Below are 14732 nucleotides of genomic sequence, written 5' to 3' on the forward strand. Positions count from 1 at the left end.
ACAGACACGGGGAGAACGTGCAAGCTCCGCACGGACAGTGACCCAAGCCGGGAATCGAACCTGGGTCCCTGGCAATGTGAGGCAGAAGTGCTAACCACTGTGCCACCGTGCCGCCCCTTCACATCCTTTGATATGCTAAAATAGAAACAGATTTTTAAAATAATTTGTTGTTAATAAATCCAATTTTTAAAAATAATTATAAATTTGAGAGATTATTAATCTGATGTTTTAGGAAAAGGAATGTTTTACAAGTATTGTTATAGTAGTACTTTAAAGAAAAAAGCTTGTTTAAGTTTTCTTGAATTTGTCTAAATATTAAGGCATTAGTTTCAATTACTATAATACCGGACTAAAACAGTGTCTGTTTTTATTACAGTTGATGCTGTTGAAGAAAACTCAATTATAACTTTGATTAAGAAGGACACTTGTTCTGATGTTAACTTAATCATTGATCAAATATACTTGATCATGGGAAAAAATAGCCTGAAGTTTCATTCATCAAGGAGATTTGTGTAAGTAAGCCCTAGTTCAGGTCACTTAACCTATATTTCCTAATGTATCCCATTTTCTTTTCTACTTTTCAATATTAGTGTCTCTCTTGTTAAGGTACAAGGTCAGAAACCCCAAGGTATGTTATCAAGTTAGGCGAGACCCCAACTATTTGCTATTTTGGCATAAATGTGAGGATAAGGTGTTTCACTCCAGATGTGGTTTTATTGATACACCAGGAAGCTTTTATCAAAACAACTTTATTTAACAACACAGTTTCACTATAAAAAAGAATTAGCTTAATATTTACCAATTGAATAATACTTAAACATGCCGAGATACAATTCTTAACTTCTAACGTATTCCTATGAGTTCCAATTCAAGCAATATTCCTCTTACAGACTTAAAACCCCTCTTCAAAATCAGTAACAAACCCCAGGCTTATGTGTTTGTACTTGTGAACATTCTTTAAGTCTTTTGAACACCTCTGGAGAGAGAGAGACAGAGAGACATCTGTCTTCTGACAGCCCCAAACACCAGCCTCCAGAAAGAGACAGAAAGATACCTCTTGCTTTTTTTCAGAACCAGACAGTAACTGAACTGTTCTAAAATAAAAGAAACTGTGTATCGTCCCTGCAAGATTAGCTCCTCCCACAGTACATGACTTTGTCTCTATCAATCAGCCTAATCAAAACCCTACTCTGAAACCTGAAGGGAAACTTAAGTAAACAAAAAATGCATTAACCCATTTTAAACAAACACATCCACAGCTAAAATCAATCAGTATCTTTCGTTCTCAACATTTGAGCTGCCTTTTACCCAGACAAATCAGCACCATGTAAAACAGAACTGAATTTTAAACATACCCCTTACAAGAAACATGATTAAATACATTTCTTAAAAGTCATAGTATTATCACATCCTCCACTATGGATGATTTTTTTTCTAGTGGCGGCATGACTGGGTTTTCTCCCATTAGATTTATCAAGTTTAAACCAAGTAACCATTATGCTTTTTTAAAATGGATCAGGAGGGAGCCGGGTCTAGTGTTCCCATGGCATTTGGCGGCTGGTCCTTCAATCCGGAGGCAAATTGGACCACTAATTTGGCTAATTAATGGCTAATTAAAGGCCTCTTCCCAATGATACTGACATTTTACCAGCAGCGGGTTCTGCCTCACATGGGAAGAACGCATGGTGAACCCTGGTGGCCTCCTATGAGTTCGGAGCAGAACACCTTTCAGATAGGATGCTTACCAGCACACAGAGGGTTGTAACGTTATAAACAATCCTCCTTGGCTTCACCAACCACCACCCCCTCCCCTCACAAGGCCCTGATAGGCATTGACAACCCCTGACCCCATTTCCCTTGTTCAGAGGATGGTGTTCATGCTGATACCTTCAGCTGGATGCAGTGCTAGCAGTGGCCTCCAGTTCTGAAGATGCTGCTGGGACTGAAAAGCTGCTGGCCCGCTGGTTGAATGGCAGCTCCTGGAGGCAGGATCGTCTCTGTTAAAGGGACAGGAGCCCCAACACCAGCACATTAACTGCCTGACGGATAAAATCTGGTTGGGGTTCCCCAAAATGAACAATGCAGGTTTGCCTGGTCACCACCATCTGATGACATGGGCCTTGACCACTAACTTGAGAGGATGGGACCCTGGTGTTGCTTCTTTTTGGGAAGGTTTAGGGGCAGGAGTACGCCATTCAGTCCTACAAGGGGGATCACAGCAAGCACAGAGGGGTGGCTCTCAGTGGTCCTCCTTCCTAATGCTAGATCCTTCAATTAGGCATTACGTGCTTCCTCAGCACCCAACAAGATTTGTTTTTCAGGCTTCCTACAAGTTGAGTGCCCTGCCAGCAACTGGGTGAATACCAGCTGCAGTGGGATGCCCTCAAATGGGCATTAATTGCCAATTTAAAGGCCTCAATTCGCAGCAGGGCTGAACACGGGCATTCCCACCACAGACTTAATCAGGGCAAAGGTGGGAAAGTGGCGGTGTTCCCTCCTGCCACCTCCCGCCCAATTAAATTAAATGCCCCCCACCACCAAACTTGTCTTGGGCAAGAGCATTAAATTTTACTTAGTGTCTGAAGTACTTCCTTTTTCACTGTAATTTTGGCATCATCTTCCTTCGTAAAAGCAGATGCAAAGTACTGATTTAGTACATCAGCAAGTCCTCTGCCTCCATGCCTGTATCCCATTTTTAGTCCCTAAACAGTCCTATTCCTCCTTTAAATACCATTTTATTATTTATACGCTCATAGCATAGTCATTTTCCCTTCTATATTAGCTCTGTCTCTTTTCATGTTGTCTCGTTGCTTCTCCTATTTCTTTTTCACGGCCCCTCTGTACATGAAACCTAGTTCTCATTTATACTATCAACCTGACACAATGGGTGGGAATTTACGGCCTCACTTGAGTGTGACCAGAAATTCTTGCCCGAGGTCAATGGACATTTCCCTTGTTCGCCACTCGCCCGCTCCGATTCCATGGTGGGTGAGGCGGTAGAATTCCAGTGATTTTATACATGCCCTTTCTCTGCTTCATCTTGCTCTCCATCAGTCATCATCCAGGTAGCTCTGGCTTTGGTAATATGCTGTCTTCATAGTTGGATGGTGCCACAAGTAATGTTTTTTTATTGCAGAGAATATTAAGAAAAACATTTTTGTATTTTTATATTAGGTACGAATATCCTTTGGACTCATCCAACTGGATAGAAACGTGGCCTTCTGAGAACGAATGTTCTGGAGATGCATGTGACATCTTCTTCCAGCAAATGGATGATTTTACAATTTCTCTTTTAATAAATGGATGTTAATGGGTGTGAAAACGAGCTGGAGACATGTTTGTATCTAAAATCTTACTTATGTTACTTTAGTGATTCAACTTGCTGTTTTTCTGCTGAAATAAGTAACCATTTCTCTGAACAATTTCTTGACAATAATGTTCCGTGTATTTTATTTGTTTCAGTAAAAATATATTCTCATAAGCCTCGAGTGGGATAGTTATTTTCAAACAACTGCATCTTTCAGGCTACAACTTGATCAATAGGGATTTTATAGAGGTAGAAATCTTTATTCACAAACATTAAGTGTTAAGCATTGATATCTTTATTAGCCATTTCTAGAACTTGGTAGTGAAATGTGCATTGTTCAACCTTAATGTACCTCATGGGTATGAAGAAAGTGATTCTTAGATGTTCATCCAATTTGAGTACAATGCAGCAAAAATTAGGATAAAAGGTCTGTAATGGCTCATTCCATTGTATTAGTTCCAATGAAGTATGAATGATCAAAATCTGTCTCAATACTATTTTCTGATTAAAATAGCTACAGTTTTTTGCCAGAATTTCTTTTGTACTTTTTAAAAACTCTGCCAATGAATGAGGTGAAAATGGGTTAGATATTTCTGCCTCTGCCCGAGTACTAGATGAGAGGAAACAAATTGCACTGCTCCTTCCTAGATCCACGAGTACCTACATTTTCTATCTTGAGTGGCAGGGGAGGAACTACCAGCAGCAACAATGGTAAATTGAAGTCTCTTCTCAGCTCTTTTGTGCCTGAAGCTGAAAATCTGGCCTCCTGGTTACACATCTACATCCCCAGTTAACAGAGGATATTCTGTTTTTGGCAAACACTTCTGCAATTTTCTGGTTTACTTAAAATTGTCTATCATCTTCAAAGCCAGCTTCTTCAATCTTTTTACCTGAAGATGCTAGATTGAAAAGTGATTAAGACATAAATGCAAATATTTGTATGGTGAGATGGAGCTGGAAGTAGTTCCACTAAAGTCAAGCCAACATTTCCGATGCCCATCAACAGACTACCAAAAAGTCATATTTCTATAAAATAGAAAAATGGACCCAACCCCTCTCGATCACCAAGAGGCTACTCCAGTGATTTTTTTTATGGCCTAAGTAGCAGCTGACACCACAAAGGTTACCTTCCGGAGGAGTCAGGAGGAGCAAGATTCCTTGAAGGCCACTGCCAACCTGTGATTTTCCTCCCCTTCCTTCCTTCTAAAATGTACTGCAAGTTGCTCCCAGAGAGGCAGCCTCCCAAATTTGAGCTAGTCCCATACCAGCTGCCCTTATTACAAAGAGGCCCAATCTGTGTATGCTGTATGCACATAATCAGTTATGTAACAGAAAGTAGGCTATAAAAAAATTTTTCTCCAATGTCATTGAGAGGGTTTTCGCACCGGAGGACTAGGCAGGATCTTGGTCCACATGGAATGGCTTGACCAGGACTCCCTCTCCTTTTACTTCATCAACCACCTATCTGTCATTACCCTCACAGTCTCTCCTCTTTGCATCATCATCCTCCTCAAATTAAAATGCTGGATCTGCAGAAAAGAAGGATTCAAGCTAAGAATGAGTGTGAATCATGCCCTTAGAATTGTGGCGAAAGAAGGGGGATAGAGTTCTCTGAATGTCTGTTGCTTCACAGGGTTGCTATACTGACAGTGTAAGTGTGCAACCATTAACCTTGCACTGGCAATGTGTCCCTGAACTCAGTAACTACTACAGCAAGAACAGAGTGATTTTCAAGAGATTTTAAGATTGTGCATGCAAGTAAGTATGGTTTGGGGAAATTATTACCATTACCGTAAGATCCCTACTATGCATTGCCTCGAACCAGAGATTAAAAGTTCATTGTACTGTTCCTTACTTTTGAAAATAGCAAACTGATAGTGTACTGGTGCCTGTGGTTTAATGGGTTAATAGTAATGGTAATGAGTTTCTGGTGTGCATTATGATGTAACTGACGTCAGTAGTCATGTGCTGGAGACTGGAGAGCAGATGGAACAGTCTGTACTGTGATAATGTACCTTTAAGAGATTTTTTTTTAGATCATGATCTCTGCAGCTCTCACAGTCAGTGTGTCTCATGCTCACAACCTTAGGTGATGTCATTGCTGGGAGGAGAAAAAAATCACTGTGGGCAGCTCAGGTGACAAGGGTTTTTTCAGTTTGGAACTGCAGGTTTGAGTTTTTTTGTTTTTAGAAGGGACAGCAAGCTAAAAAGAAGTGTTTCCCCTCTCTCCCTGTTTTTTTCCTTTGGAAATTCTCTTGTTTTCCTGAAGGGTGAAAATCTTGTTGTTGGGGGCTGAACCAGAGTCTCTCTGGTGTTTTGGGAAGCTATCTTGTCTTCAAACTGTTCTGAGTGTCAAGAGCATTTGACTGCAAAATTCAACTAATGGTCTCAACCACATTATCGCGTGACCAGTAGATTTTGCTGTACTGAACCTGTTTAAAGCGTTTTGTCTATGGCAAGGGTTTTGGTTTAATTGGAACACAGAGATATTCATTAAGAGTTATACATTATAGTGGTTGTTTTGTTTCTTGTTTGTAATTGATAAAAGTTCCCTAGTGGGTCTTTTGAATCACACCTGAAGTGGAACATTTCGTGCTTATCCTACCCAAATTCAAGATGCAAAATCTATGATTCAGATGGGCTTCATAACACATTTTGGAGTTTCTGACCTGAACCATAACAGTACTCAAGAGAGATGTATCTACTCTGCAGCCCTATTGTATATAACAGTGGTGAACAACCTGAGGCCTGGGAGCCACATGTAGCCCACCTGGGTCCTGAATGCTGCACCACAAGACATTTTGTTGCCTGTGTGCAAGGACGCCATATTCTGCTGATTTCCATCTGTAGTTTTTTTTCTACCAGTATGACTGAAGTGACTTGCATGTAAAGCAAGGGCAAGTGAAGTGAGGTGCATGCTGATTACGCACAACATTGACTGAGAGCCTCTGCATCTAGAATGCATTTATATTTATTTTTGAGGCCCACTCATTAGCCTAGGTTGCCCACCACTGGTATATAGTGTTAATAAAGTAATCTACCTGAGTCAGATTGGAGTTAGTCATGGTAGGAGGGAAACCTTCCCAGTACAGGATATAGACCACAAAACAGTACCTCAAGGAAAAGGGCCAATGTGATACATTGCTTTGGTCAGGTCATGATGTGGAGATGCCGGCATTGGACTGGGGTGGGCACAGTAAGAAGTCTCCCAACACCAGGTTAAAGTCCAACAGGTTTATTTGGAATCACGAGCTTTCGGAGTGCTGCTCCTTCATCAGGTGAGTGGACATTGGTCAGGTTATTACATTTATTGTGACTTGTCTCTAGTTTATGAGGTAGTGTTAATCCTCAGTTTTAGTGTCATTTCAGGCATCTTCCTATGAGGACAGAGTTTTAGAGATAAGTCACTAAAATGTTGACTATCCTTTAACTGTCAACTTCTCCAGTGAAAGACCTCGAAACGTGGGGCAAAAGCACCTATGAGCCATCCAGGTCAGCTACCAGCCAGTGAAATCAGTGATCCAAATGCTTACCTATTGCACCGCGATTTGCTGCTTAAACGTTCAACCAGATTGGCCTTTTCATGGGCGGACTCTAATCTCCAGACGCTGCAGAACACGCGATTTATGCTGGACATTGTCCACTGGATGCGCAAAGTCGGCTCCATGAGCACAAATCGAGCGCAAGGGTCAATTAAATGGTGGTACAAAAGGATCCGTTGCATTTAGAGCCTTTAACTCGGCGCCAATTTAATACAGTCAGAGCTCTTGACATTAGTAATTTGAGTGATAGGCAATGAGCGATTTGAGGCGCCTTCCACAGCTCTGCAGCTGACAGGTAATAAATAGTCTCCTGTTACAGTTTTTCAGCAGCCAATGAAGACTTTTGCAATTGCAGTGCAGGCATGTGATGTGGGGGAATTCCAGAAGCTGCAACTGACATTCTTTTGAACAAAATATCAGTTGAGTTTCACTCTAGTGGTTTTTACAGAGAAGTCAAGGGTTCTAAGAAAGCAGAAGGCTGGTTGTTGCTGCAGAAAGTTTGAAAAACAGGTACGTCTATTTTTTTACTAAATCGATTTTTGCGTACATTCTGTAAAAAGAACTCAACACATAGCATGCAATTCTGTTTCGATCTTTCCTCCACCAGTTGTATGACGTCTGTGTGGCATCCCCTAAAAGTAATTACTTTGAGATTAAAGAATCATTGGGAATAATTAATTATACAGCAATGCTCAGGTCAAGAAAATGAGCTGCAACTTTAAAATACAAATAGTTTGTAATGAGCTCTGAGCCTTAAGGTCAACATTTAATAGTGGAATCATTCCATGATATGTCATTTTAAATACATGCTGCAATGTTCCTGGGGATAGAATCGTAGAAACCCTACAGTGCTGAAAGAGGCCATTTGGCCCATCGAGCCTGCACCGACCACAATCCCACCCAGGCCCTACCCCATATCCCTCCATATTTTACCCACTAACCCCTCTAACCTAACGCATCTCAGGACACTAAGGGGCAATTTTAGCATAGCCAATCAACCTAACCAGCACATCTTTGGACTGTGGGAGGAAACCGGAGCATCCGGGGGAAACCCACGCAGACACGAGGAGAATGTGCAAACTCCACACAGTGACCCAAGCCGGGAATTGAACCCATGTCCCTGGAGCTGTGAAGCAGCAGTGTTACCGTGCCGCCCACGGTTTCTAATTCTCTTCAACGCAATTCATGCATTCCACGTCAATCTAACACACAAGGATTAAGAATTGTGGCAACTGGAAGAATGCTGGGACTCATTATTTCCCAAGTTCTGTAACCATGTGCACCAATCAGTCACGAGAGGGCCTTGGCAGGTAGGATTAAGGAAAACCCTAAGGCGTTCTATAAATATGTGAAGAGTAAAAGGATGAGACGTGAAGGAATAGGGCCTATAAAAGGTGAAGGCGGGAAAATCTGTACGGAACCAGTAGAAATGGCAGAGGTGCTTAATGAGTATTTTGCGTCGGTTTTCACAGAGGAGAAGGACCTGGGTGGATGCACTGCGGGCTTGCGGTGGACTGAAAAGATTGAGTATGTGGACTTTAACAAAGAGGTTGTGCTGGAATCTTTGAATGGCATCAAGATAGATAAGTCACCGGGTCTGGATGGGATCTACCCCAGGTTACTGTGGGAGGCGAGGGAAGAGATTGCAGAGCCTCTGGCAATGATCTTTGCATCGTCGATGGAGACGGGAGAGGTGTCGGAGGATTGGAGGATTGCGGATGTGGTTCCTATTTTCAAGAAGGGGAATAGGGATAGCCCAGGGAATTACCGACCGGTGAGTCTAACCTCAGTGGTTGGTAAGCTGATGGAGAAGATCCTGAGGGACAAGATTTATGAGCATTTTGAGAGGTTTAGTATGCTCAAGAATACTCAGCATGGCTTTGTCAAAGGCAGATCGTGCCTTATGAGCCTGGTGGAGTTCTTTGAAAATGTGACTAAACACATTGACGAAGGGAAAGCGGTAGATGTGGTTTATATGGATTTTAGCAAGGCGTTCGATAAGGTCCCCCATGCAAGGCGTCTGGAAAAAGTGAGAGGGCATAGGATCCAAGGGGCTGCTGCCCTGTGGATCCAGAACTGGCTTGCCCAAAGGAGGCAGAGAGTGGGTATAGATGGGTCTTTTTCTAAATGGAGGTCGGTCACCAGTGGTGTGCCCCAGGGATCTGTTCTGGGACCCTTGCTGTTTGTCATTTTCATAAATGACCTGGATGAGGAAGTGGAGGGATGGGTTGGTAAGTTTGCTGACGACACGAAGGTTGGTGGGGTTGTGGATAGTCTGGAGGGATGTCAGAAGTTACAGAGGGACATAGATAGGATGCAAGACTGGGCAGAGAAGTGGCAGATGGACTTCAACTCAGATAAATGCGTAGTGGTCCATTTTGGCAGGTCAAATGGGATGAAGGAGTACAATATAAAGGGAAAGACTCTTAGTACTGTAGAGGATCAGAAGGACCTTGGGGTCCGGGTCCATAGGACTCTAAAATCGGCCCTGCAGGTGGAGGAGGTGGTTAAGAAGGCGTATGGTGTGCTGGCCTTTATCAACCGAGGGATTGAGTTTAGGAGTCCGGGAATAATGATGCAGCTATATAAGACCCTCATCAGACACCATTTGGAATACTGTGCTCAGTTCTGGTCGCCTCATTACAGGAAGGATGTGGAAAAGATTGAAAGGGTGCAGAGGAGATTTACAAGGATGTTGCCTGGATTGAGTGGCATGCCTTATGAGGGTAGGCTGAGGGAGCTCAGTCTTTTCTCCTTGGAGAGACATAGAATGAGAGGAGACCTAATAGAGGTATATAAGATGTTGAAAGGCATAGATCGGGTGGACGCTCAGAGGCTTTTTCCCAGAGTGAAAATGGCTGCTACGAGAGGACACAGGTTTAAGGTGCTGGGGGGTAGGTACAGGGGAAATGTTAGGGGGAAGTTTTTCACACAGAGGGTGGTAGGCGAGTAGAATCGGCTGCTGTCAGTGGTGGTGGAGGCAAACTCAATAGGGTCTTTTAAGAGACTCCTGGATGAGTACATGGGACTTAAGAGGATGGAGGGTTATAGGTAGGCCTAAAAGGTAGGGATATGTTCGGCACAACTTGTGGGGCCGAAGGGCCTGTTTTGTGCTGTAGTTTTTCTATGTTTCTATGTTTCTAATCTCACAAATACCTGGTGAAGCTAATAAAAACCAACAACCAACATATTTACCCAGCATTAAATGTTCATACTTCCCAATGTAGAATTTGTCAAGACTATATAGTGATTTATAAAATATTTACATGTATCTTAAGGATAAGTAATATATCATAGAGTGGGGGATTATTTGTTCTGTTTTGCCTGTTCTCTGTAAGATCAAAGCGAGTCCCACTCCCCTGACCTTTCCCCATACCCCTGCAATTTATTCCTCTTCAAGTACTTATCCAATTCTCTTTTCTCGAAAGAGAATGAATCTCAATTACACTCGCAGGCAATGCTTTGATTTGATTTATTATTGTCACATGTATTAGTATACTGTATTGTTTCTTGCGTGCTATACAGACAAAGCATACTGTTCAGAGAGAAGGAAAGGAGAGAGTGCAGAAGGTAGTGTGACAGCCCTAGCTAGTTTGCAGAGAAAGATCAACTTAATGCGAGGTAGGTCCATTCAAAAGTCTAATGGCAGCGTGGAAGAAGCCGTTCTTGAGTCGATTGGTACATGTCCTCAGACTTCTGTATCTTTTTCCCTGTGGAAAAAGGTGGAAGAGAGTATATCCGAGGTGCATGGGGTCCTTAATTATGCTGGCTGCTTTCCCGAAGCAGCAGGAAGTGTCAACGGATAGTGTCAATGGATGGGAGGCTGGTTTGAGTGATGGACTGGGCTTCGTTCACGACCCTTTGTAGTTTCTTGCGGTCTTAGACAGAGCAGGAGCCATACCAAGCTGTGATACAACCAGAAAGAATGCTTTCTATGGTGCATCTGTAAAGATTGATGAGAGTCATGCCAAATGGGCACGGTGGCACAATGGTTAGCACTGTTGCCTCACAGCACCAGGGACCCGGGTTCGATTCCCCGCTTGGGTCACTGTCCATGTGGAGTTTGCGCGTTCTCTCCATGTCTGTGTGGGGTTTCCTCCGGGTACTCCAGTTTCCTCCCACAGTCCGAAAGACGTGCATTGGCCACGCTAAATTCTCCCTCAGTGTACCCGAACAGGCGCCAGAGTGTGGCGACTGGGGGATTTTCACAGTAACTTCATTGCAGCGTTAATGTAAGCCTGCTTGTCATTAATAAATAAACTTTAAACTTTCTGAGAAAGCAGAGGCGTTGGTGGGCTTTCTTAACTATAGTGTCAGCATGGGGGTCCAGGACAGATGGTTGGTGATCTGGTCACCTAAAAATTTGAAGCACTCGACCATTTCTACTTTGTCCCCATTGATGAAGACAGGGGCATGTTCTCCTTTACGCTTCCTGAAGTCGATGATAATCTCTTTCATTTTGTTGACATTGAGGGAGAGATTATTGCTGTCGCACCAGTTCACTAGATTCTCTATCTCTTTCCTGTACTCCGTCCCATCATTGTTTGAAATCCGACCCAGTACGGTGGTGTCATCAGCAAACTTGAAAATCGAGTTGGAAGGGAATTTGGCCACACAGTCATAGGTGTATAAGAAATATAGTAAGGGGCTGAGGACATAGTCTTCTGAGGCACCGGTGTTGAGGATGATCATGGAGGAGGTGTTGTTGCCTATCCTTACTGATTGCGATCTGTGGCTTAGGAAGTTCAGGATCCAGTCGCAGAGGGAGGAGCCGAACCCTAGGCCATGGAGTTTGGAGATGGGTTTCGTAGGAATAATGGTGTTGAAGGCTGAACTGTAGTCGATAAATAGGAATCTGACATGGGTGTCTTTGTTATCTAGGCGTTCCAAGGTTAAGTGTAGGGCCAGGGAGATGGCATCTGCTGTGGACCTGTTTCAGCAGTAGGCAAACTGTAGTAGATCCAGGCAATCTGGGAGGCCGGAATTGATTCGTGCCATGACTAACCTTTCAAAGCATTTCATATTGATGGATGTCAGAGCCACTGGCCGATAGTCATTAAGGCACGCTGCCTGGCCTTTCTTTGGTACCGGGATGATGGTCGTCTTCTTGAAGCAGATAGGGACCTCAGATTGTTGTAAAGAGAGGTTGACAATGTCTGTGAATACCCCCGCCAGCTGGACTGCGCAGGATCTGAGTGCTCATCCGGGTACCCCACCCAGGCTGTCACTTTCCGTGGATTGACCTTCGAGAAAGCTGCTTGATATCTGCAAAGGTGATCTCAGATACAGGTTCATCTGAGGCTTCCGGGGTGGAGGGCATGCTCTCGCTGATCTCTTGCATAGAATGCATTGAGCTCATCAGGGAGGGGTGCGTTGGTGCCAATGATTTTACATGCCTTCATTTTGTAGTCTGTTATGTCTTGCAGACCTTGTCATAGTCGGCGGGGTCCGTGTGGCTAGCCTGGGACTCTAGCTTGGTCTGGTACTTTTTTTTGCACCATTGATAGATTTCCTTAGATCATATCTGGCTTTCTTGTATAGTCATGATGTGGAGATGCCGGCGTTGGACTGGGGTGAACACAGTAAGAGTTTTAACAACACCAGGTTAAAGTCCAACAGGTTTATTTGGTAGCAAATACCATTAGCTTTCGGAGCGCTGCTCCTTCGTCAGATGGAGTGGAAATGTGCTCTCAAACAGGGCACAGAGACACAAAATCAAGTTACAGAATACTGATTAGAATGCGAATCCCTACAGCCAACCAGATCTTAAAGATACAGACAATGTGGGTGGAGGGAGCATTAAGCACAGGTTAAAGAGATGTGTATTGTCTCCAGACAGGATAGCCCGCAAGTCCAGGAGGCAAGCTGTGGGGGTTACTGATAATGTGACATAAATCCAACATCCCGGTTTAGGCCGTCCTCATGTGTGCGGAACTTGGCTATCAGTTTCTGCTCAGCGACTCTGCGCTGTCGTGTGTCGTGAAGGCCGCCTTGGAGAACGCTTACCTGAAGATCAGAGGCTGAATGCCCGTGACTGCTGAAGTGCTCCCCCACAGGAAGAGAACAGTCTTGCCTGGTGATTGTCGCATTATCAGTATGTTGCATTATCAGTATGTCACATTATCAGTAACCCCCACAGCTTGCCTCCTGGACTTGCGGGCTATCCTGTCTGGAGACAATACACATCTCTTTAACCTGTGCTTAATGCTCCCTCCACCCACATTGTCTGTATGTTTAAGATCTGGTTGGTTGTAGGGATTCGCATTCTAATCAGTATTCTGTAACTTGATTTTGTGTCTCTGTGCCCTGTTTGAGAGCACATTTCCACACCATCTGACGAAGGAGCAGCGCTCCGAAAGCTAATGGTATTTGCTACCAAATAACCTGTTGGACTTTAACCTGGTGGTGTTAAAACTCTTACTGTGTTTCTTGTATAGGTCAGGGTCACCTGACTTGAATGCCTCCGACCTAGACTTCAGATCCTAACAACTAACTATATAAAAATGTTTTTTCGCCACTGTTTCTTTTTCCATTTACCTTGTGTATCAGTGCCCTCTGAATCTTGACCCTTCCGCCAATAAGTGCAGTTTCTGGCTATCTAGACCCCTCAACCCCAGTTTGTTTAATCCACCCATGTAACTGAAATCAATTTTCCTTGGAACCATTCTCATAAAACTTTTCTGAATCCTCTTTAAGACTTCGCAGCAAATTGATTTTCTTGGTGTAAAACATCTGAGCCTGCTTCTCAAAATGTTGCTTTCCTGGACACATTCAGAAGTTAAACTAGTAGCTTTGAGGGCACAATGTAGCATGTTGTGGTACAGACTTGAGTTGCACCTTCTGAGTTTTCAGTCAAATGACTTCACAACTATGACCGGGCCGCCTGGTTCTAGATGAGCTGAACTGAAGTGCAGCTCCCTACTGAAGGAAAGGAAGATTGGAAGGTAGTACATTAGACAGCAACAGTACACTTTCTTGGTTTACTTGAATTTCTGAATCATAGGAACCTTACAATGCAGAAGGAGGCCATTCGGCCCATCGAATCTGCACCAACAACATTACGGGGCCTTATCCCCGTAACCCCAAATATTTACCCACTAATCCCTCTAACCTACGCATCCCGGGGCACCAAGGGGCAATTTAGCATGGCCAATGCACCTAACCCGCACATCTTTGGACTGTGGGAGGAAACCGGAGCACCTGGAGGAAACCCATGCAGACACGGGGAGAACGTGCAAACTCCAAACCCAGGTCCTTGGAGCTGTGAGGCAGTAATGCTAATCTTCCTGCAAGGTTTTGTGGAGCTAGATCGACCTTACCCAGAGCTAATGTGATTACTTTGAGATTTCCAATAACGAGGATGTGATGAATTTATGGGGAAAGGAGCATGCTAGGTATAAGTGGGCAGGAAATTCCTGCAACCTGTTCCTGATTCTCTGGCATTGTTTCACTGGCAGTTTGACAGAAATACTATCTATTCATATAAATGCAGTTTCTGCTAAAATGAGATAAGATCCGAGAATTTCCTGGTCAACAAAGTTGTTTTATATATTTATTCATTCTTGGGATGCGTGCATCACTGGTAAGGTGAGCACTTATTGGCCGACAGTAAATGATACAATCATCTAAAAACCCAAAAGTGTAAGAAAGCAGATTGAAAACAAATAACATGACAAAACTGCTGAAGTATCGAGTTTCCAACTATGTCTACACCGACATGTTTGTAATTATGCAAAAATACAGCTTCTTAGGAAGAGGCAAGCTTGAATTCATCACGAATTTCTGAAACGGGATTCAGAGATTTTGTTGTTGAGAAAATAAGCATGATCTATGCTTTTACTTGGGAGCTTCTATAGTGTTGAAAATAGTCATGCCCATTATCC

General features: G+C 43.4%; 2 protein-coding genes across 3 annotated transcripts in view; both read left to right on the forward strand.

The window, feature by feature from the left end:
* Nucleotides 1-5837, forward strand: part of c5 (complement component 5) — a 117899-nt gene extending 112062 nt beyond the window's left edge. Inside the window, exons 40-41 of the mRNA XM_078226387.1 lie at nucleotides 377-512; nucleotides 3175-5837. Coding sequence (XP_078082513.1) covers nucleotides 377-512; nucleotides 3175-3310 — 272 coding nt within the window. The 3' untranslated portion in view covers nucleotides 3311-5837. The remainder of the gene's footprint in view (nucleotides 1-376; nucleotides 513-3174) is intronic.
* A 1389-nt stretch (nucleotides 5838-7226) lies between these two features.
* LOC144502453 (TNF receptor-associated factor 1-like) overlaps nucleotides 7227-14732 on the forward strand; it is a 40524-nt gene continuing 33018 nt past the window's right edge. Inside the window, exon 1 of one of the 2 annotated variants that reach the window (XM_078226380.1) lies at nucleotides 7227-7359. The gene's annotated coding sequence lies outside the window, so the exon portion shown is untranslated. The remainder of the gene's footprint in view (nucleotides 7360-14732) is intronic. The other variant, XM_078226381.1, reaches the window with a different exon arrangement.

Source organism: Mustelus asterias, chromosome 13 (genome assembly GCF_964213995.1).
Source record: "Mustelus asterias chromosome 13, sMusAst1.hap1.1, whole genome shotgun sequence".
Taxonomy (NCBI): Eukaryota; Metazoa; Chordata; class Chondrichthyes; order Carcharhiniformes; family Triakidae; genus Mustelus; species Mustelus asterias.